The sequence below is a fragment of the Ochlerotatus camptorhynchus genome, unplaced genomic scaffold (assembly GCF_037179485.1).
Source record: "Ochlerotatus camptorhynchus isolate MF236.1 unplaced genomic scaffold, CSIRO-AGI_Acam_v1.1 ptg000428l, whole genome shotgun sequence".
Classification (NCBI taxonomy): Eukaryota; Metazoa; Arthropoda; class Insecta; order Diptera; family Culicidae; genus Ochlerotatus; species Ochlerotatus camptorhynchus.
Window position 1 is genome coordinate 556,603 of NW_027040914.1, and position 22,930 is coordinate 579,532.

At 46.0% G+C, this 22,930-nt stretch overlaps 1 protein-coding gene across 1 annotated transcript; it reads right to left on the minus strand.

The window, feature by feature from the left end:
* Positions 1 to 570: 570 nt before the first annotated feature.
* lin (protein lines homolog) lies at positions 571 to 17,718 on the minus strand. Its single transcript, XM_065234016.1, has 2 exons — positions 16,783 to 17,718; positions 571 to 4,584 (listed from the first exon to the last, which is right to left on the minus strand). Exon 2 carries the CDS (start codon positions 4,426 to 4,428, stop codon positions 1,660 to 1,662), a length of 2,769 nt encoding a protein of 922 aa, XP_065090088.1. The 5' UTR covers positions 4,429 to 4,584; positions 16,783 to 17,718; the 3' UTR covers positions 571 to 1,659.
* Between the last annotated feature and the right edge of the window lie 5,212 nt (positions 17,719 to 22,930).

The window sequence follows — 22,930 nt, forward strand, 5'->3', positions numbered from 1 at the left end:
AGGAAGATGGCAGAGTTCGCAACAGGTGGAGTCCCACAAGAGTGGGCATATGATGTTATTGACAAGGAGGTCCAAGCAGTTCAAGCCATGGTATCAGCACATTTGGCTCAAAAAAAACTAAATCCTGTCTTGGGTGAATTTTCGGGCATTGATTGTGCAAGGCATGAACATTGCACAATGGTTAAGGAAGTTTGTTCTTGTGATAGTGACATACCTATTGTTAATGGCAGATCCATTGGCAAAATCCCTGGTTGGGTAGTTCTTTCCTTTATTTAACGTCGGTCTCTGTTCCGCAATCTAGTGCCAATCACCGACGGACATCGATTGCCATCCATTGACGGCAATCGAATGTGCAGGAAGGCAGCTTTCCACACCTGCGTAGGATATCGCACCCATTCAACACACATGGGCCGGGACCAACGGCTTTACTTCCCTTCCGAAGGAAGACGTGACCAGAGATTTTTATGCCTCAGAAAAATCCCACCGACCTCGGCTGGGATTGAACCCAGACCCATCGGGGTGTTAGAAAGCAGTCACGCTTACCACTACACCACCGGCGCCGGCTGGTTGGGTAGTTGGCTACATAAGTACATTGCCTGGTCCATCAATGTCTAAACTTCAGGCCAAGACACTCAAATCTGCTGACGAGAATATTAAAGTGCTGTATGATTCCAATCTCACCCATGCTGAGGTTATTTTACTTATTAAATTGGCATGTGGTAAAATGCCCTCAACAATACGCATTATGTTATACTCAAAATATGGTTGTGAAGTGCTGAATGCAGTAATTAAAAACAATATTCTAACTCTATTGATTAATTGATCTTAGTTGGTTAACTAATGGCACCAAGAAATATGCAAAATATTGCGATGCACTCTATTATTATTTTGCACGTAAATTAAATCAAAAGTAAAAGTCATGTGATATGCTAGCTTCTAGCAAGGGTTGCAAGATAATTTAGGTACAAATCCCTGCTGCCGAATTGTATTTTGTTTTATCCGCCCATCTCTCCCCCTCTGAGTATTTCTACTGACTACCTAATGGCAGATTGACAAACAAAGAGACAAACCCAAAACGTTATGGATCCCCTGTGCTATCATGGAAAGGCGCGGGTTAAGGCGGTCGAAGCCTGGTCATTCCAAATGCTACTTCCTTGGAAACAGAGTTTTGTACGAACTGGGGCAAAATCTGACCGTACGGAAACGATGGAAAATCAGAAGGATTTGGGCTTCGGCCTTCCATAGAATTAGACTAAAGATGGACTTGGCTTACAACTATTGATTGGATAAACCTACCCACAGGTGCCACGGAAACAGAGCTATCGCTTGCTTATCCAAGTCTCCATTCCAAAATCGAGCTCAATGAACCACCATTATCAATTTGCCATCTAAACTAAATGCGTTACAGACATACCCTCTACTAGCGCCGATTGGGAAGTCAGCGTATTTCTTTCCCAGCCATTCTCTAAAATTCAAACCGATATTCATCGTTTAAAAAAGTTTCATTATATTGAAATTGTTTTCCGCACCAAACATTGTAATTCGCTAACAAACTAATATGAATAAATACACACTGGAGAATAACGGAGCCGTTCCCCTCCCTCTTCTGCGCGTTTCTTCTGGGCGGGCAAAACAACAAGCAGTAATCGGGTACTCACCTCAACTTAACTCATTACCCTCGTACAGACTCTCGCAGTTCTCGATCAACCTCAGGATGGGCCCGATGTTGTACGGGAAGATGGCGTCAGCAACCTGGCGGCTGATCTGCAACCGCAAACTGATCAGCACCGTCATCACGCTGTCCAGGATCACGTTCTGGCTGTTCGGGTTGATTACGATGTTGGTGTTTCGGATACTCTGCAGTAGCGTGCTCGCGTTGCTGTAGTTGTTGTGCTGCGAGTAGGTCAGGCAGCTCTGCGTAAACATGGACCAATTCTGGCGGACGTACTTCAGCAAGCGCAGCAGGTACAACAAGAAACACGTCTCCGTGCTGATGAGCAGATCCAGGAACAGATGGGTGATGTTCGGTCCCAGGTTGGAAAACTCGATGAAGGTATAAACCGGATTCAGGATGGCGATCAGCTCCGGGAAGGCATTGTTCCGGAACGAAATTCCGGACGTGACGTCCAGCGTACACACCATTGCCTCCACCAGGTAGTCGTCCTGATCGTCGAACAGGTGAATCAGCACCTTGCTGAAGTGATTGTCCGGGTGGAACTCGAGCTGAATTTTCAGGAACGTTTCCAGCTTCCGCACCACGTCCCGAATACTGCGTTCGATCATCTGGATTTCTTGCATGTCGAAATCGCTACTATCGACGCTGGAGTCGCTCGAATCGCATCGGATTTCCTTGACTATGACGGCGACCGCCTTCAGCACCAGCAGAGCCATTTTCTGCATCAAAGTACGATCGTAGCCGCAGGTGACAACGGTTGCGACACCCCTACTACTACTACTACTACTACTACTACTACTACTGCTGCTGCTGTGACTGGTACTTCCGGGACCACCACTGTTTCCAGCAGCAAGACATTCACCTGAGGAGGGAACGCGACCATTCTGATCGGACACCGGAGATAACCTGCTGTCATGATACCGTATCAACTCTCCTTTGTACCCGATGAGTCCCAACGGACTGGTGTACGTCGACTTGGGCATCTTGTCCAATATCCGATGGTCTTTGACGCAACGGACCACATTATGGGCCAAACTGCCCACTTCATCCGGGATGAAATCTTGCAGCGCCAGCGTACTTCCGTAGCAGAGAGCTTCATTGAACAGGGTCAGCATCTGTTTGTAGATGACCGAGTTCTTGGTGGAGAGCAGAAGCAACTGGAAGTGATCCAATTGTGAGTGGAACGGTTGCGTTTCGACCACGGAAAGATTCGCCTTCACGCTGATGATGCTTTCCCATAGCCGCAGGAATGTTAGAATACAGGTTTCGGTAGCGATCGCCGTTAGGCTTTGAGGGTTTTGCGACTGCGACCCGGACAGGGCTTTGATCATCCGGCTGACAACCTCCACCAGCGCTGGCCACTTTTTCCCAAGCTTGTTGACCGTCTCGCACTTGATTCGGGTCGTGTCGAAACTTTCCGAATCCGTTAGGGTGATAATATGGCATACCTGACCGGAAGACGACAGCGGATGGGGGACGGAGGGATGACTTATTAAACTACTGTGATGCACTGGTGCAGGATGTACTGACGACGACGAAGGACTAAAAATACTACTCACTGACGGTTCGCTACCGTACTGTTGCGAACCGTAATGTGTCGCAAAGTAATTGCTTTCCAACGATGGAACAGCAGCAGGCAGAGAGTGATGATATCCCATCGAGCTGGACGCCCCCGCACCGCTGCTACCAGCTTCCTGTCCCGGAATGTAATCATCCAGCGGATGTTCTGTCTCGTCCTTCCACTCCACTATCCTCTGGATGACGTCCAAACTAAAGTTAACCTTCTTCACTGCCAGTATGTCCAGCTGATTGAAATCGAACAGATTGGCCACAATTTTCTCCAACCAGCGATCATCCAAATCGTCCTTCACTATTATCAGGAACGACGACAATATCCGTCCGGACAGGTAGTTGATAAACTTGTTATTGTAGTTACATAATCCTATAATCTCATCGATGTTCATCCCGACAAACTCGCCGTCCGGATGTAAATGCTCGCTCCTCACCAAATAGTTACACAGATCCATCACCCCGGAGCAGATGGTTCCCTTGATGTTCTGCTTCAAGTACGTATCGAACAGCAGCTGCACGTTGGAGAGGAACTTCAGCAGGTACTCGAACGGCCACTCAATCATCGGCAGCAGCTGCCGATGCACCCCCCGGGAACTGTTCCCGGAGCAAACGTAGTACGATTGAAACGACATCAGTAGCACCTCGGTTTCCAACCCGCAGAGACATTGCTTCGCAATTGCCCCCTGGAACAGCGTCTGGTAGTCCTGAACCTGCTTGAGCAGCACGTCTTCATCTGATCCCGCACCGATGCTGCTGCGGCTGCTGCTACTACTACTACTATTGCTACTGTCCAAGATTTTCGAAGACGATCCCGACGTCGATGATGCCGCCGACGATGACGACGTCGTTGGAGGCGATGACGACAGGGACGTGGAACTGGAACAGGCGGATGCGACCAGTGATGATCCATTCGACGAATTCCCACTGGAACTGGCCGCACAGTTGACACTGGTGTTACTGCTATCCACGACGTCGGATTCCTTTTCGATCCGTTGCCGTTTGATGACCGGTTGCTCATTGTTGTGGTGCACCGACGACGACGAAGCAGGTGACGACATTATGGCGACTGCATCGGAAGGGCTAGCCCCACTGCCGGTTACGGCTACCGCCGATGCTGCCGGTCCGGTTGGCAGTGAAGGCCCCAGGCCCTTTCTTGGTTCCTTCTCCTTCTGGAGAACCATGGAATGTTGTTTGTGATGCGGGCGCGATGTGCAGTGGTACGCTTTTCCCTGGATGACGATAAAGGAACTTGCTATTGTTTGTGTTCAGTCACACGTCACCATGTGCCTTGCGTGTCCGGGAAGTATTGCTGCCGTGTCTAGATGCATTATTGAAACCTGTTCGGGAGAAAGAATAAAAAAAAATCGAAAAGGGACCATTAGAATCTAGGTGAATACAGTATTTGGTGGAAGTTAATTATTACACAGCCACCCAAACTCAAGCAATATAGTATGGCAACATGATTTGTTTTGTTTACAAAAGCTGCCAACACTTGCCGCGGAGCAAAATGTTCCAGCTTTGTGCGTGACTTTATCGTTGTACCTATATGATATGAGTTTGTTTTTTACGTCGTTTGAATTCTCAGTGAACTGGTGAACTATTTTTCCCGAAATTTTTCCTTAAATTTCGAATAACGTTTATTGAACATTACTGAAAATCTCTATAATAAAGACAACCAACCAACCAACCATTTATTGAACACGAAGTGCATTGCCATGTTTTGCCCCAAACCGCGGTCGTGCAAGTGCAACAAAATGTAACAAAGTGAGTTTTGTTCCCGGTTTCTGAAAAACGCTGAACTTCGCAGCAAAAAGCTGGAGTTTTGCGGACTACGGGTTATAGTGGTCGGTTAATGCTGGGTAATGCGCAACAGGATCCCATTGAGATCACTAGCCTCTTCCCAGCAACTCCTATCCCTACCTCCCCGTGGTACCGGCCGGGAACTGTGAGCAACCTTAGGGGGGAACTTTGGTCATAGGCTGACAGGAAAGGGGGGGGGGGGGTAGGGGGTTTGCTTCGACAAGCCTGAGCGTCTGTTCTCCAGGAGGAGCGGCTCACAACAGCGTCTGTTTCGCATGTTAGGGGCGGCTGATCTACGTCCGAGTGCACCCCTGGCTGATCCTGTAAGCACAACTGTGCACCCTGGTCCTCCGGAAAGTTAGAAGGTTGGCGTCAGGCCCTGCGAGCCAGCCGTAAAAAAGCATTGCTACGGAAAATCAGCAACAGAGGAATACGAACCGAGACCAACGGCAACGACCCCAGCGACGAAATAGGACTTGCGATTGGAAACTCGGCACGTGGAACTGTCGATCTTTCAATTTCATCGGGAGCACCCGAATACTCGCCAGTCTACTGAAGGACCGCGGATTCGGCATCGTAGCGCTGCTGGAGGTGTGTTGGACAGGATCCATGGTGCGAACGTTTAGAGGTAATCATACCATCTACCAGAGTTGCGGCAACACACGCGAGCTGGGCACAGATTTCAGCGTGATGGGCGAAATGCAGAAGTGCGTGATCGGTTGGTGGCCGATCGACGAAAGAATGTGCAGGTTGAGGATCAAGGGCCGATTCTTCAACTTTAGCATAATCAACGTGCACAGCCCTCACTCCGGAAGCACTGATGATGACAAGGACACATTTTACGCGCAGCTCGACCGCGAGTACGATCGCTGCCCAAGATCATCATAGGAGACCTAAACGCTAAACCAGCTGACGAACGGGAACGGCCTACGACTCATCGATTTCGCCACCTCCAAGAACATGGCCATACGTAGCACCTTCTTCCAACACAGCCTCCCCTATCGTTACACCTGTAGATCACCACAGCAGACGGAATCGCAAATCGACCACGTTCTGATTGATGGACGGCACTTCACCGACATTATCGACGTCAGGACCTATCGTGGCGCTAACATCGACTCTGACCACAGACAGAAGTAGTCGTCTTTGCATAACTCTCTGCTATCACAACAGGTTATGGGCCCAGCCATCCTGTAAATCTTGGAAACGGAAGATTGTTAGTCGATTTTTTTTTTTCATGAAGAACCGGAAGAATGCAAGCGGAACAGAAGCCCTACCTTTTCGACGGAAAGAACTTCCCTAACAGGAGTTTCCGGGAGGAGACGTTATTGGAGGAGCGGCAGCTGGTCGATTGCATCCGGCGAGAAGCGGACGAAATTCCGGAGATCCAAGCGGCTGAAACGGATACGGCACAGGTAAAGGCGCAGAAGGAGACCAAGCTGGCGGAGCGGAAACTTCTGGAAGCTCGTTGCAAGTCGTTGCTGGTGGAGAAGATCGCAGATTCGCAGCTGGAGTACATCAAGGTCAAGTCTACTCCGAAGTCGATCTGGGCAACGTTGCAGAACTTGTTCGCGAAGAAGCAACTGACCGTAATGAAGTACAGCGAAGCGGAACCAATGGAAGAGCACCTGCTGCGGTTCGAGAGGATCATCCGGGAGCTGGCCTCGGCGGACATCGTGATGCACGAGCGGCTGGTGATGTTCAATTTGCTGCAAACCATGCCGAAATCGTTCCAGCAGCTGGTGACAGTCCTCGAAACCCTGCCGGCGGATCAGTGCACACTCGAATTTGTGAAGGCCAGGTTGCTGAGTGAAAACGTGAAGCGTCAGAACAACTGCGAACCAGAAGGCACTCTGGATGGTAAGTCGGCGTTTTTCAGTGAGCGGCCCAAGATGAAGTGTTTTTCCTGTGCCAAAGTGGGTCACAAACGCGTAAACTACCCCATGAAGAAGGACTTGGACCAACGGAAGTCGTCCGGGAAGCCGAAGAGGAAGGAAAAGGCCAACGTCGCTGGGTCCGGAGTGGCGTTTGTAACGGAGTCGGACGGTGAAGCGAAGCGTGACGGTGGGAATCTGAGTCAGTTCTGGTGGATTCTCGATTCAGGCGCCTCTGAACACATGGTGCAGTCAGCGGATTGCCTTCAAGACGTGGTGAAGCTGGACAATCCGGTGCCAATCGTGGTGGCCTCCACAAAGGTCGTGTACAGCTATCACTCTGGCACGGTAAGCATGGTCTCGATGGTCGGAAAGCGTCAAATCAACAGCGTGGTGAATGACGTCCTGTACGTGCCGGAACTGCAGTACAACCTGTTTACCATTCGGCGCATCGGCAAGCTTGGGATGCGTGTGACGTTTGGAGGTGATGCTGTGGAAATCAAGCACGGCAGCTAAGTGGTTGCCACTGGTAAATTGTCCGGCAAGCTGTACGTGCTGAACGCCACCGTGAAGCGTGGACCAGTGGATGGAGCGCTGGTAGTCTTGCCGGTGAACGAGTACGAGCTGTGGCATCGGAGGTTCGGCCACATTGGCAAGAGTGGTCTGAAGACTCTGGTGCGCAACGAGATGGTGAACTACATGGTGCTGAGGAAGGACGCATTTCAAGACAACGAAGTGTGCGAACCTTGTGTGCTTGGGAAGCATGCGAGACAGCCTTTTGGAGACGTACCAGTTCCGAGATGCAACAAGCCGTTGGAGCTGGTACATAGTGACGTGTGCGGTTTCCTGACCCCGACAGCCTGGAACGGAAAAAAGTATTTCGTTACATTCACCGACGATTTTACCCATTTTAGCGCCGTATACATCCTTGCGGCGAAAAATTAGGTACTGGAGGTCTTCAAGCAGTACGCGAGCATGGCTGAGGGGCATTTCGACAGCAAGATCCGTCGCCTTAGGTGCGACAACGGCGGAGACTACGTCGGCAACGAGTTCCAGCAGTACTGCCGAGACCGTGGAATGCTAGTGGAGTACACCGTTCCATACACGCCACAGCAAAACGGCGTAAGCGAGCGTTTGAACCGGATGATCCTGGATAAAGCGAGGACGATGGTTCAAGATTCTGGCCTACCGAAGAAGCTTTGGGGCGAAGCAGTTCAAGCGGCGGTGTACATCGTCAATAGGAGCCCGACGATGGCGTTGAACAAGAAGACGCCGTACGAGATGTGGTACAGGCACAAACCAGACGTGTCCAAACTCCGAATCTGGGGGAGCAAGGCCTACAGCTTCATTCCCAAGGAGAAGCGATCGAAGCTAGACGCGCGTAGCCAGGTATGTTACTTCGTGGGCTACGATACGAACGGGTATCGTTTGTGGGACAGCCACAAGCAGAAGGTGTTTCTTGCTCGTGACGTCATCGTGAATGAATCAAGGTATACGTCGACCAGCGAAGAACCTGTGAAAAATGTCAAAGACGACGAAGCGCAACCGGTTTGGACCCGACCGGAATCGCAGGCGGTGGTCCCAGATGAACCAGTAGTTGCAATTGAGCCAGCAAATGAACAAGTTGACCCTCCAAGAACGACCAGGATGACGACAACGCTGAAACACTGGTGGAAGAAGAGGTTAACCCGAGAAGAAGCGTACGTGTACGGAAGGCCCCGGCAAAGTTGGGCGACTACTCATGCCTGGCGTACGCGATGAATGCGGAGAACTACGTGCAGAACCTACCGGACACCATTGAAAGGATGAAGTCGCGAGAGGATTGGCCGCGGTGGCGTGAAGCCATTAAGGACGAACTGAAATCACTAGCTGAAAACAATACCTGGGAGCTGGTGGATCTACCGTCGGGACGAAAACCGGTGGATTGCAAATGGGTGTTCAAGCTAAAGGATTCACGCAGCGGTATGGATATGATTACTCTGAAACCTACGCTCCGGTGGTGAAGATGTCGACGGTTCGAATGGTGCTGGGATTGGCAAACCAGGAGAATTTGCTGATCCACCAGATGGACGTCCGGACGGCGTTCTTGAACGGTCATCTATCGGAGGAGATCTACATGCGTCAACCTCCAGGATTTGAGGAGGGGGATCGAGTCTGTAAGCTAAACAAATCCATCTACGGTTTGAAGCAGGCATCGAAGGCGTGGAACGACTATTTTCACGAGTTTGCAACCCAGATCGGCTTTCGCAGATCCGAGAGTGACAGCTGCCTGTACGTATGTGAGCGTGATGGTGAGAAGGTGTTCCTGCTGCTGTATGTCGATGATATTCTCGTCGTCTCTCGTTCCTTGGGTGTCATCGGTACCATCAAGAAACTGCTGAAGTCGGAGTTCTCGATGCAGGACATGGGCGAACACTACACGAAATCGATCCTGAAGCGATTCGAAATGGAGAAGTGCAAGCCCGTATCAACTCCCATGGAAGCGGGTCTGCAACTTGTGAAGAACGACACGGACGAGAAGCTGGAGAAGCCATATCGTGAGCTGATAGGTTACCTCACCTATTTGATGGTGACGTCCAGATCAGATCTCAGCGCAGCGGTGAATTACTTCAGTCAGTTCCAGAGCAATCCATCCGAACATCACTGGGTGCACGCCAAGCGGATTTGGCGGTATCTGCAGGAGACAGCTTCCATTCCGCAGCATTCGTGTTTTCCAATATTTCTCGAAGGGCATGAAATTACGAGGGTCCGATCGTATCCAGTGCCACAGTACGCGTTTCAACTCTGCCGACGAAGCGGCCAAATGGGGATGCGGTCCGTATTTTTCGGACGAGAGCAAGTGGTATGACGGACCAAAGTTCTTACATAGACCTGAGCAGGACTGGCCAAGTACATTACCATCGTCCATGAACACCATAGAAGAGATTCGAACATCGATGTTGCACCATACTGCGGTCGAGCGGATCATTAATTACGAAAGGTTACTGGAGTACTGTGGTAGAGTCTGTCCATAGAACTCCCGAATCGTGTGGTTTTCCTGCAGAAATTTCAAAACGTGTGTTCCGAGAACAGGCTTGAAGCTCAAGCCTCGGAATCGACATGGGCTAGAGAGGGGCAACTTTAGCTTTACCAGCAACCAGTGCACAGCATATCACTCCGTCTCCATATACGCTGTAGGGCTTGCATCGACGAAAACATGTAATTGCACTTCTCGATAGGTATCTTCGGTAGCTCGTGGAAAGTAGCATCTCGGGACTTTGACAGTCGATACAAATTTAATCATCTCCACCGGTCGTAGGCAGCATCCCCAATAGCTTCGTCCCAATCGGTTCCCGCTCACCACAAATCCTGAATCAGGACTTTGTCGTGTATCAGGAACGGAGCAAGTAGCCCGAGCGGATCGAACAGCGTCATTACGCAGCGAAGTACCTGTCGTTTGGTTGGCACGTTACCACTTGCGATGAGATCTCGCATCGCGTCGCTCATACGAGTAGAAAAGCACGCACAAGTCGTCCGTAGAAGGCTTCCACAGCATGCCCAAGACCCGTTCCGTTGATTCGCCAACGCCCATGTACAGATTCTTGCCTTGGTCTTTCCCAGATGTCGTAAGATTTCATCTCAGTTAGAGTTCCAGTTACGTAGGTGGAACCCTCCGTTCCGGTGTACATGTCGCACTTCTTCCGCTACCTTCTTCGCTTCTTCAACGGTTCCGAAACTATCTAAATAATTCTCAACGTAGTGACTGCGCAGGATACCTTCTGCGGCACGTGGGAACTGATGTGCATGCTCCTTTGCGTTCAAGTTCTTGACGAACGGCGCCGATGCAGGTGAACAGGTTGCACCAAAAAATTTCAATCTGTCAGTTTGTTTTGATAGTAACACTGCTCATTCGCAGCCGGTTTCTGATTGTTTTAGTCCATTCAAAGACACTTCACTGAAGTTATTCGTGTACCTCTGTAAACTCTAGTTTTGTGAATTTACGTGGAAAGTGGAAATCAGTTGATTCGTTTTGACTTTATTTAGTTTTACCGTATATTTGGTGTTGTGAAATTCCAAGTCATCCATGGAATTTTCTGTTTGTTGTGCTAGTGGTGTTGCAAAAACCACCTTTCGATCGTTCGCCTAACATTCGACGCGCCACCTACATCTGGATTTAGTAATCTGCTTATTGGGCATTTTACGCGTATAGGGCATTAATTCCGTTCTTGAACTTGCCGTTCGTCAGGATTCTTCACGAGAAAATCAATATGTTCTGGATGTGTGATGAATGTAGCAAGTTGATGAAGTACGCCCAATTCAGAAACACTGTTTCATCCCTCGGTAACGTAATTTCGACGGTGATAGGCAGTCAGCTGACCGGCTATCCGAGCTGAAAACCGAAATGGCCAAAAACAACAATCAGGTCGCTCAACTCACTCACATAGTTAATGCTGCTAGCACAGGTACATCTGCTAGACCGAATCATGATCGCCCCTCAAAACGCCGTCGAGGTGATCTTCACCCCAGTGTTAAGAGAGATGTGGTTGAGAAACTTGTTCGTGATGGACTGCGAACGACTGAACCAGTTAAAGTTGTCTCTTTAGTGAAAAAAGGCACCGACCCACTATCGATGAACTTCATCTCCTACAAGGTCGACATTCCAATGAAACTAAAAGAGAACGCTTTGAACACTGAAACTTGGCCACAGGGGATTGTATACAGAGAATTCGAGGATACTCAGGCGAAAAACAATGTGTGGCTACCTCCTGATATCCTAGCACTCCCTGCTGTTCCAGAGACTATTCCGGGTGGCTCTCCAACGGGCACACCGTTTGGGACACCAGCACCTCTCGATATGCCAGCCCCTTTAGGTACACCCAGTATAATAGTCACCCCTTAATCCCCTCATCTGACGAATCAACAATGCCCCCGAGACGCACCGTAGAAAGTCTGATGGAAGCCCCCGATCGCCCCAGTACGGCATTTTAGTTTTGACCGAAACATGGCTCAATTATCGAACCATTTCAAACTATGTCTTTGGTGCTGGCTACGAAATATTTCGCTGCGATCGAAACACGAATAATTGTAGGAAAACTACTGGGGGAGGCGTCCTTAACGCAGTTAATTCCAAGCTGAAAGCAGAAGTTTCCTGGAACAGGGTTGAACAAATGTGGGTGACTATTCAACTTGGTGATCGTCAATTGCTTCTCTGTGCACTGTACATTCCTCCAGATCGAACCCGTGACTTGGAGCTTATTGACGCACATTGTCGATCCGTCTTGGCCACTTCAGACAAAGCAGGCCCTTCCGACGAAGTTATTGTTCTTAACGATTTTAACCTACCGGACATTGCATGGACTCCAACCCATAGTGGTTTCTTTTGTCCTGATCACGAGAGTTCATCTTTCGACGTAGGAACCATCCAGCTCCTGGACAGTTATAGTACCGCAATTCTGTCACAAATCAATGGCCTGTTGAATGAAAACAACCGCACCCTGGATCTCTGCTTTGTGAGTGCTCGTGATACAGCTCCTTTCCTCTCCACGGCACCCGAACCTTTAGTCAAGGAAGTGCATCATTACCCTGCTTTAGTTATCGTGATCGAAATAATATTGTCCATGATTTCACCAGCACTCCAAACGCTGTGTCATATGACTTCCGTAGAGCTGACCATCGCAGTATCGTCCATGTGCTGTCTAACCTAGATTGGGAGCATATTCTAGATCCTGTAGACGTCAACATTGCTGCACAAACCTTTTCTCACGTCTTGGCATATGTCATTGACAGACACGTTTCCAAAAAGATCATCCATATCGACTCTCGCGTCCCGTGGATGACGAAAGATCTTCGCTCGTTGAAAAGAACTAAGAAGGCTGCTCTCAGAAGATTTACTAAACTCCGCACACTGCCGCTGAAATGCTACTATGTCAGACTCAACCACGAGTATAAGCGGTTAAGTCGTCTCTGTTTTCAACGCTATCAAAGGAGGATTCAACGGCGGCTAAAATCACACCCGAAATCCTTCTGGAACTTCGTAAATGAGCGACGCAGGGAAGTTGGCTTACCCTCTTCCATGATTTTTAATGGTGAAACTGCTGGAAATCAACAAGACATTTGCAACCTGTTCTCAGCCAAATTTGCTAGTGTGTTTGAAGACGAGCAATTCTCCGCTAATATCATTACTTCCGCGGCCAGTAATCTTCCTTTGATCAACCAAACGCTCAGCATGGTCGAAGCCACTACAGATACGATTTCTAGAGCAGCATCTAAACTTAAGACTTCAACTAAGGCTGGACCCGATGGTGTTCCGTCGATTATTCTTAAAAAGAACATCACTTGTCTTTTAGATCCACTGCGCCGCATATTCCAGCTCTCTCTTTCCAGCGGCATCTTTCCGTCTTGCTGGAAGACTGCGGATATGTTTCCTGTTCATAAAAAGGGAAGCAAACGCGACGTAAACAACTACCGGGGAATCACGTCGCTGAGTGCTGTATCAAAACTTTTTGAATGCGCATTGCAAGCAATATCTAAGTACAGATCAACACGGATTCATAACTGGGCGCTCCACAACTACGAACTTGCTGTGCCTAACGTCTTACATCACAGACAGTTTGATTGCTCGGATCCAAACGGACATTATTTACAGACGTCATTTACGGCAGCCTTCGATAAGCTGAACCACGAAACTGCGATCGCTAAGCTTGATAGACTAGGGATCCGTGGGAATCTTTTGAGATGGTTTCGTTCATACCTCACGAAACGCCAATTGACAGTAACTTTGGGTACTTGTCGCTCAGCAAGCTTCTGCGCAAAGTCCGGTATACCTCAGGGTAGCCATCTGGGACCATTGGTATTTCTCCTACAGAGCGACGATTATCATTTGCAGACGATTTGAATGTTTTTCTGCGCATCCGCTCACTCGCCGACTGCCTTTCTCTCCAAAATCAGATTGACATCTTTGCTGACTGGTGTAGTCTAAACCGACTGGTGGTCAACCCAGCTAAGTGTACAGTTATTACTTTCTCACGCAAGAAACAACCGATTATTTTCAACTACAAACTACTAGGCACGACTATCGAACGGGTGCACTGCGTGAAAGACTTAGGCGTTTTTCTAGGCTCAAAGCTGACATACTCACACCACATATCGTATGTCGTCGACAAAGCGTCCAGAACGCTTGGCTTTGTCTTCAAGATTACTTAGAACTTCACGGACATTTACTGCTTGAAATCGCTCTATTGCTCTCTCGTACGATCTACGTTGGAATACTGCTCTGCTGTCTGGAGCCCGAACTACAATAATGGGGCCGAGCGAATTGAATCTGTTCAACGACGTTTTCTTCGCTTCGCGCTCCGTAAGCTGCCTTGGAGATACCCACTGCGTCTTCCAAGCTACGAGAATCGCTGCCAATTGATCAACGCCGAGCCCTTACGTATCCGAAGAGATGTTTTCAGAGCCTTAACCGTCGCCGATACTCTGCAAGGAAGAATCGACTGCGAAGCAATTCTGCAACAAGTGAACATTAATGTTCAACCTCGATCACTACGCAACAGTCTTATGCTGAGACTTCCACTTCTTCGAACTAATTATAGCATAGGGAGCGCTATTTACGGCTTGCAGCGAGTGGTTAACCGAGTAGCGTCGATGTTCGATTTCCACTTGACACGGAATATGCTTTGCCGAAGCTTCTCTGCCTTTTTTGCTGACCGAAGGCGCTTGATGCCTAACAGCTAAGTGAAAAATTTAAGACTTATAAATTTTTAGTAACTTCACAATGCTTTCCTAGTTATTTTCATTTGTAACTGTAGTATATGTATGTCGTCTGTATAATCTGTACTTTTTTTCCAACACATCATTGGGACTATTTCTAGTATGTTAATGCAACCATAACAAATAAATAAATAAACCAAAGGTCGCCAAGTCCAAGATAAAAACCTCCAGTGACTGCGTTTTATCCTTCCAGTACAAGAAGCAGAGTGCGCACTTATCTTCCTCTCGCATACATATTTGGTGGAACATCTCCTTAATATCTGCGTTTACCGCCACCCAAAACTGACGGAATCGATATAAAACCGCTGGCAACGCCGTGAGCTGATCCGGGCCCTTAAGCAGCATACTATTTAATGAGACGCCACCAGCCTTCGCCGAAGCATCCCAAATAACGCGCACTTTTTCGGGTTTTGTTAGGATTGGTTACCACACCCTAGAGGGTAGAAATGCACTTTTGATTCACGTCACCCCTGGCAACACTGCCGCACACCCGTTTGGGTAAAGCTCAAAATAAACCCTGAGACCTGGTAGTTTTCAATTAAACATTTTTCCCGGACCTTTTATAGGAGCGATGAAGACATTTGAGTACATATTTCGTCGATCTTATTGAAGACTTTTTATAATAAACCTGACATGCCTGATTCAAACGTTCATTTACGGAAATGTTACCGCAAATAAGGCAAAAATTGCCTTTGACAACCATAAATCTGGAAATGAGTTGGATTCAAAAAAGCTTACATAGTGGCACTTTTGCCACGGGTGACTTTCTTGCCCTTAGTTTCCCTAACAATTTATTTAGAACACTTTGCCGAGTACAACGAATACAATCACTTCACCAGCTGAACTTCTGTTATCAGTTGTCACTTGTTTACAATTCAGTGTGAAGGATGCAGTTGTGAGCATTTTCGAAACTGATACTACCCATTAAATGATTAAAAATGTTACTTATTTATGAGTATTTGCTACTCATAAATGAATGTTTACTACTCAGTTTGAAATTGTTATCATTTAATATGTAGTCCCAGTTTCCATCGAAAATTCTTACTTTGTAGTCATTATTGATAAATTTGCAGTTACTGCATTGTATAACACGAAAATCCGCCACAGATCCGTTTTGCTAGGCCCTATGTAAGACCAATCTATTTTTCTTAGTGCCATTCTGCCGAATTCCAGTGACAGAAGCAATTCCGACCTTTCGTGGCTCCCATCAACACATTCCTGAAGAACGCACGAGGGACGGTCCCCAATCATTAGTTATAGGCATCGCTCTGATTTGCCTCCCATTTTCGTACCTCCTCGTCCAACTATCATCATCTGCGCATAATAATTTATGCTTCATCCCGATCATATATCAAACCAATATAATCACACGCCGCAGCAGTATTGTACCACACGCAACGACGGCGACGACGATCGGTTCAGCCAAGAAATTTTCGAATCCTTCTTTCATCTTCACCTTCTCGTTCGAATGTATTCTTCGCTGAGAGCTCATCTTCCTATCTCTCCGCCGTCCCTGGCTGTGGCTGCGTCTGCTCTATCCCATTCTTACCGGAAGCTATCAAAATTCTTTCCCTTCTTTCTTCTTCTTTCCGGTGTGGTGTTTGGTGGTTACTGGTATACGAACACGAACGAGTCTACTACCCCCCAGGGCAAGTCTCGAATCTCTTAGTGAATTCGTTTATTATCGGGGTTGGAACCAGTTCCAACCCAGTGCGAAACCGAACTTTTTGTCAGTGCGAACCTCAACCTGAGCTGGGTTTTAAAAACAAACGATCAAACTGACGTTTGTCAGAAAACAAACAGACCCAATCTTGATACCCGATCCAGGTTGGAACTGAATAATAAACGAATTCGCTATCTCTTTTGGTCGACGCATACCTTAAGCTTAAGCTGCTTCGCAGAACCAGCAAACAAAACACACACACGAACCGTCATTGCATATTTCACAGTGTTCTAGAAATGCACGCTCCCGAGAAGCTTCGGTCCTTGATTGCGTGCGAAACTTTGATCACGTTTAGGAATTTAGACCGTGGCTCGAATCAACTACATCAACAGCGTACACTACACACTCATTCGGTTTATTCTTAAAACAAAAATCAAAATAATACTCACCGTCAAAATAAATTTCATTCAACAAGGCGTCCACAAAGGGGCAGCAAAAAATGTCTTGATCCCAACGCTGCGTTGTTGAGCTTCGATCGTGAAGAGCACAGAGAAGACACACGACGAACGATCAAAATCCAATCCAAAATCCACACCACCTCTGCTGCTCAATCGCCTCGCTCGTCGTCGGAAGATGAAAGAAGGGCGCCGCACCGCGCCGCGACGGCGGTATACGTGCGCGATTCAATAATGTGCTGCCTTCTCGGCCTATAACAACACACACGCTCGTTGTGTCCGTCTATGTGTATGTGTATGCGAGCGCGCGCATGAGTATGCTACTTTTATGCTGCACCAGCAGAACCAACCAATATCGAGGACGACGAAGCCAGTAGTTTACTGCGCTGGTAAATACAAAACGGACAACGAAAATAAAACTCGTTTGCCCTCTTTCGATGTATTGGTTTGCTGTGTAAGTGTCAAAACCAGTAGCACTTTTCAAAATAATCGCACTATTTCGCGCAATTCGAACTCAACATGCCTTAAAACTGCACATTTCCATGCACTTTTCACAACTTTAGCCCACCGCCGGGCGAATTTCCACACTTTCCACTGTTTTGGAGCAAAAAAATCCACCCAAATTCACTTGTTGCTTCCGAACTTGCGGGAATCTGGAAGCTTTCCGTGTGTAAACTGGTGTGCGACTGTTGCGAACGAAGCGCAGCTCCTGTTCATACGGGGTCCCCTTGTTTTTCGTCGCTTTTTAGCACTTTACACGACGCCGTGACCACACGAAACTGACATTCACGACCGAAGGAAACCGTTACCGTGCACTTAAACTCCTACTTGAATCGAAATTGCACAAAAATTACGTGAATTTCACACGAACCGCAGGAGACGACGGATTTTTGGTACACGATTTTTTTACTAAAATGGCGACCTTCAATGACGTGCGATGATTTGCTAGAGGGGCACTCGAATCCGCGAGCGGCGGCGGTTTTCGCCCACGAAGCCGCATCGGCCAAAGTATGTCATCAGCGTCAAGATATCTGGAGCAACAATAGAAAAGAGCCCATTCGCATTTGTAAAAAAAAGCGCACAAAGCAAAGACCGCCCACGCAAACCAACAGCATCATCATGTGTACAGAGATAAAATCCATGGTTGGAGCTGGTACTATGAAATCGTGCTCAAATTTACTGCACTTGCACTTAATAATTGTGATAACAATGAAAATTGGAGTTGGTTGGAAATGCTAACATGAAGCTTTAGTGTGATGATTTATTAGCTAGAGAATGATCTTTGGAAGAGGGTAGGTGGATAGTTCCGTTAGAGTACGGCAGTATGAAAATTGAATAGAAGTTGAAAATGAGCGAAGGGCCATTAAAGCGACAGTTTACAAGATGGACGCACATTTTTGCCTGTGGACTTGGAGACATACTTCAAGTCCCCGCGTACATCGTACGGGCTAGGCAAAAATGTGCGTCCATCTTGTAAACTGTCGCTTTAATGGCCCTTCGCTCATTTTCAACTTCTATTCAATTTTCATACTGCCGTACTCTAACGAAACTATCCACCTACCCTCTTCCAAAGATCATTCTCTAGCTAATAAATCATCACACTAAAGCTTCATGTTAGCATTTCCAACCAACTCTGAAAATCGTTAACTTCGCGTATGAAGTAACATAAAAAACACTTTGAATGTAACAACTCAAGGCGGGAGTAGCCGTCAACAATGCTGATGATGGTACAGCACGCAACAACCACCCTACTGCTTTCTCTCTGAGATGATCACGTTGGTCATGACGAGAGGAGCAACACAATAGTTGGGTAAAGAAGAACTGCATTATAACACACCATCGACTGGAAATGCTCTCGCAAACGTGGGGCTTTAGGTAGTGATGAAAACGTCGCTAGAACTATTCCACAGCCGCAGTCAGTTTATGAGCAACAGGAGGGACGCACATTTTTGCCTGTGGACTTGGAGACATACTTCAAGTCCCCGCGTACATCGTACGGGCTAGGCAAAAATGTGCGTCCATCTTGTAAACTGTCGCTTTAATGGCCCTTCGCTCATTTTCAACTTCTATTCAATTTTCATACTGCCGTACTCTAACGGAACTATCCACCTACCCTCTTCCAAAGATCATTCTCTAGCTAATAAATCATCACACTAAAGCTTCATGTTAGCATTTCCAACCAACTCTGAAAATCGTTAACTTCGCGTATGAAGTAACATAAAAAACACTTTGAAAATGAAAATTGTCTCATTTACCATGTGCATGACTTTACACGAAGATGAAAAACTAACCAAATTAAGTACTTTTCCCTCAATTTCCAGGTTCAGATCATTGATCTTCATGGATTCAAAGAGAACCTTCTGGACATTTTGGAACTTCTGATAAGTTAACCGAACCTCAAATCGAACAAATTCTGACGATTCTTGATGAGCTTTGATTAGTAGCTTCGTTCTGTGTATTATTCTGCCACCGTCTTTTCACCTTAGATGACACTGTCTTGGTCCCACGGATCGTCCTCAGGTTCGTTTGTGGAACGCCATCTGGTAATGCGACGATGTTTGTCGAAGAGGTCGAAATAAATTTGTTGCTGGAGCTGGAGCAAAATAAACATTCTGGAGCAACAAACCCATTCTAAATCACTTGTATCACGAAGCAAACACCGCCCACGCAAACCAACAGCATCATCGTGTAGAGGAAAAGGCTTGAGAATGGTTTGTTTGCAAATGCTGATGGGCCTTTTTCAGTTGTTGCTCCAGAAACAATCTGAAAAAATAAGAACCATACTGTTTTCCGGGACCGAATACACTCACACATAAACACTCTCTACAATACGATAGAGAATGATTGCGTGATTTCATAGTTTAATCACAGACAAACAGACATAACTCTTAGAAGAAAATTCTTCGAAAAATATCGTCAAGCGTATTTTGCATGCGCACTAGCACCATCTATCATCCAAATTCCCAAGCATTGTTTTGCAGCTGGAGCATCCCTCGTTCATGCAATTTTTTCAATAATTGCTTTTCCCTCGTTCTGTCAACGCGTCAGCTGTGTTGAATAAAAACAAAACAGATGGAAGTCAGTGATGTCGGTTCTACGAAATTTTCCGTATATCTATAGAATTGATTGAATTCTGCAGAAATACGGATCCGTAGGAAAAATTTACATAAGCTCAGACTTTTTTTTAGGGATCTGTTTTGTTTGTTTAGTGTGCTTTTTCTTTTACTGGAAACAAGTTTTTAAACGAGGTAATGCATCACTAATTATTGCCCTTTCAACCACCGCTTATCACTTTAATGTGTACACAGCAAAAATGTATAATATCATGTATCAATCAATGACATTCATGGTGAAGTATTGAACATCAATAACTGGTAAAAGTTGATATAATATTACAGACGTCAAAATGATTTGTTCTCGAATTCTGTGTACATCGTACAGCGTAATATTAGGAACGGAATGACTAATGTGCAGCAGTTTTGATGTAATATTCAACAACTTTTTTTCTGTATTCGTCAGATGTGGTATGCAGTGGAATGTCTTGACCACTTATCATTTTCAAGAGCTTACATCTACTAACTAGACGTGAAAAAGAACTGGCATCACTGATAAGTTCGAAATGTGGTGTCTTGCTCAATGCTTCAGTGGCCCCTAATAAAAATAACCATAAAAGAGAGCTTAACGACGTGTTCGGGGTATCATCCAAACCATTTGTGGGATAGTTTACCCATCCGGGATACAGTTCTTCGTTAATGGTATTTGTTTATTGGGGGTGCCACCATGACAAATGCAAGCACTTTCCCAACTAAAACATTATTTGCGATGAATGTGATTTTGAGCGTTATGTCTGTTTGTCTGTGGTTTAATCATATAGTTGGTGCCTCGGTTGGTGCATACTGAATCAAAGGTTAAGATTAAATCCATTTTTTTTTAAATCTGGATGAAAACGTCTTATTCTACTCGATGGAGCTTACCGCTATAAAGGTTTGTTTAGTTTTCTCGCGCCTTTTGGATTTACTTGTCAATGAACGTTACAAATAATGGGTTGTTAAAAACCATTACCATTCAAAATTCTTGTTTTCTCCATACATTTTCGGAAAGAAAATTATATTAGAACATTTTTACTTATGGTTTGATAACTTTAATGGCAATGGTTATGATAGTCAGTAAGTTCCATGGCTGATTTTGTAACAGCGATCAACTTTATGTGGAATATATCGCGAATGGACCTTTTTGACGTTTAATCGTCTTTCTCTATCTAGCACACATGGATGAATGAACGGTATTTTTCCCTCTGTTCGGGACCTAACACCACTGCGACCAGTAATTTGATCTATTGTAGTATATCCCGTGTCCTTAGTTTAGTGCATGTCGGATTACTCCATCAGTATTGAGAAATTATGAAGTATTCAAGTTTTTACCGTTGTCATCCTTGCATTTATCGCAAGGATCTGACTCTAATTGAAAGGTCCCGCTATTTATACCCTTTGGAGTTTTTAAACACTCTCCAAAGGCGCGCCCCTTTGTCAGTCAAAATTGGATTCCTTAGCAACAAAATTAAGGAATGACAGCAATGATGACCATGCATCAGAACCCTAGTCTTGACCACTTTAAACTAGGGAAGTGGAAGATTAGGAATCACATTGATGAAGACTAACTAACTCATTTTTTTTCTTGTTTCAAGATCATCTTCGGTGAGCAAAGCCGAGTCTTGTCATTATCAACAAGACATAAAAAGTAACAAGGACTAAGATGTGTTCCTTAGATTACTGAAAAATCCTGTTCCCCTAGTTTGAAGCAGTCATTGTAGTGTATGTGATATGGTTAATATCTCGGTTAATATAAAATAAAAATTAATTTACTTTAATTTCGTGTGAAGTTGACAAAGTGCATTTGGCAACACTGGGAGTCGACACACATGACATAACTAGACGATTTATACGCGCCGAGAGCTGGGGGGGGGGGACGTGCTGTCAAATCAGCCTACTGATCATCTTGTATGAAACTGGTTCCAAACGTAAACAAACGCTGTAGGTTTCTTATGGCTTGTTTACGTTTGGAACCAGTTATGCGAGGTAGGCGACTATTGTTCGTATTTGACAGCCACCCTTGGCCGAGAGCAGTTGAGTATGAGCTTCGGAAAGCTCCGAATACACAAATGTGATTCGTGTCATGAAAAACGAAGATCGGCTTCGAGACGACATCAGACATCAGGGAGATAGAATAAATGATTGTTATGATGCTCTGGGATAGAAGAGTGCAAAAGGTTGCATGACTGGTTCAGGCTGGCTAGTCGCTCGTCTCGCATTCTTGTGTCTAATTTTAAAGTGGATGGACGTAGCTGATCAACGCGGGATGGTTTGGCTGGCGGCGTTCCAGTGACAAAAGATCGAGGCTTGCAACCTCGATCTGAGTTCACGACTAGGAATCAGTGTTAGATCTTACATCCCGTAACGTACCACGAAAAGGTGATCTAACCACGTTCCGGGGCGAATGAACGGTTTGTTTTCCCACTAATCTGTTTCCCTCTTGCTCGCACTCGTTCGATTTGAATGGTGCAGTAGTGTACGCCGATTGAACGTCAAAAAGCCCTATAGTTTGTCTGTAAATTAATGATTACCAGTTCGCGATATATTCCACGTAAAGTTGACCAACAATACAAAACCATTCACACTGTAACTGGAAAGTACCCATTAATGGGTGAAAAAGTGCCTATTTCGCGGTAAAGTAGGTAAACTCATAAAATGGGTAAAACATCATTACCCACTAATGGGTAAAGAGGTTGTACGTCAAATCATGGAGTACTTTTTACCCATTTCCAAATTTGATTGTATTTGGTAATTGGGTAAAAAGTACCCATTTTAAATAATATTTCAATGGGATATATTCGAAAATTTGTTTTTTGTATGGAAAATACGGTTCGAAAGTAAAGAAAATAAAAATGACTGATTACTAAACTTGGTTTTTATTGAACATAGACAATGAATTTAGAAATACAATAATCGTCAGAATCGTTTTCGTCAGCATTGATGGATTCCATAAACTTTTTTTTTTAAAGCTTTATTTAAGATATTGTTAGCCTTAGGCTAGTTCATCTCTAGGATTCCATAAACGATAAAACTAAACGATTGACCATCTGCCG

Coding starts and splice junctions, on each gene's coding strand:
- lin (XM_065234016.1), bottom strand. CDS start 4,428: ATGGTTCTCCAGAAGGAGAAGGAACCAAGAAAGGGCCTGGGGCCTTCA.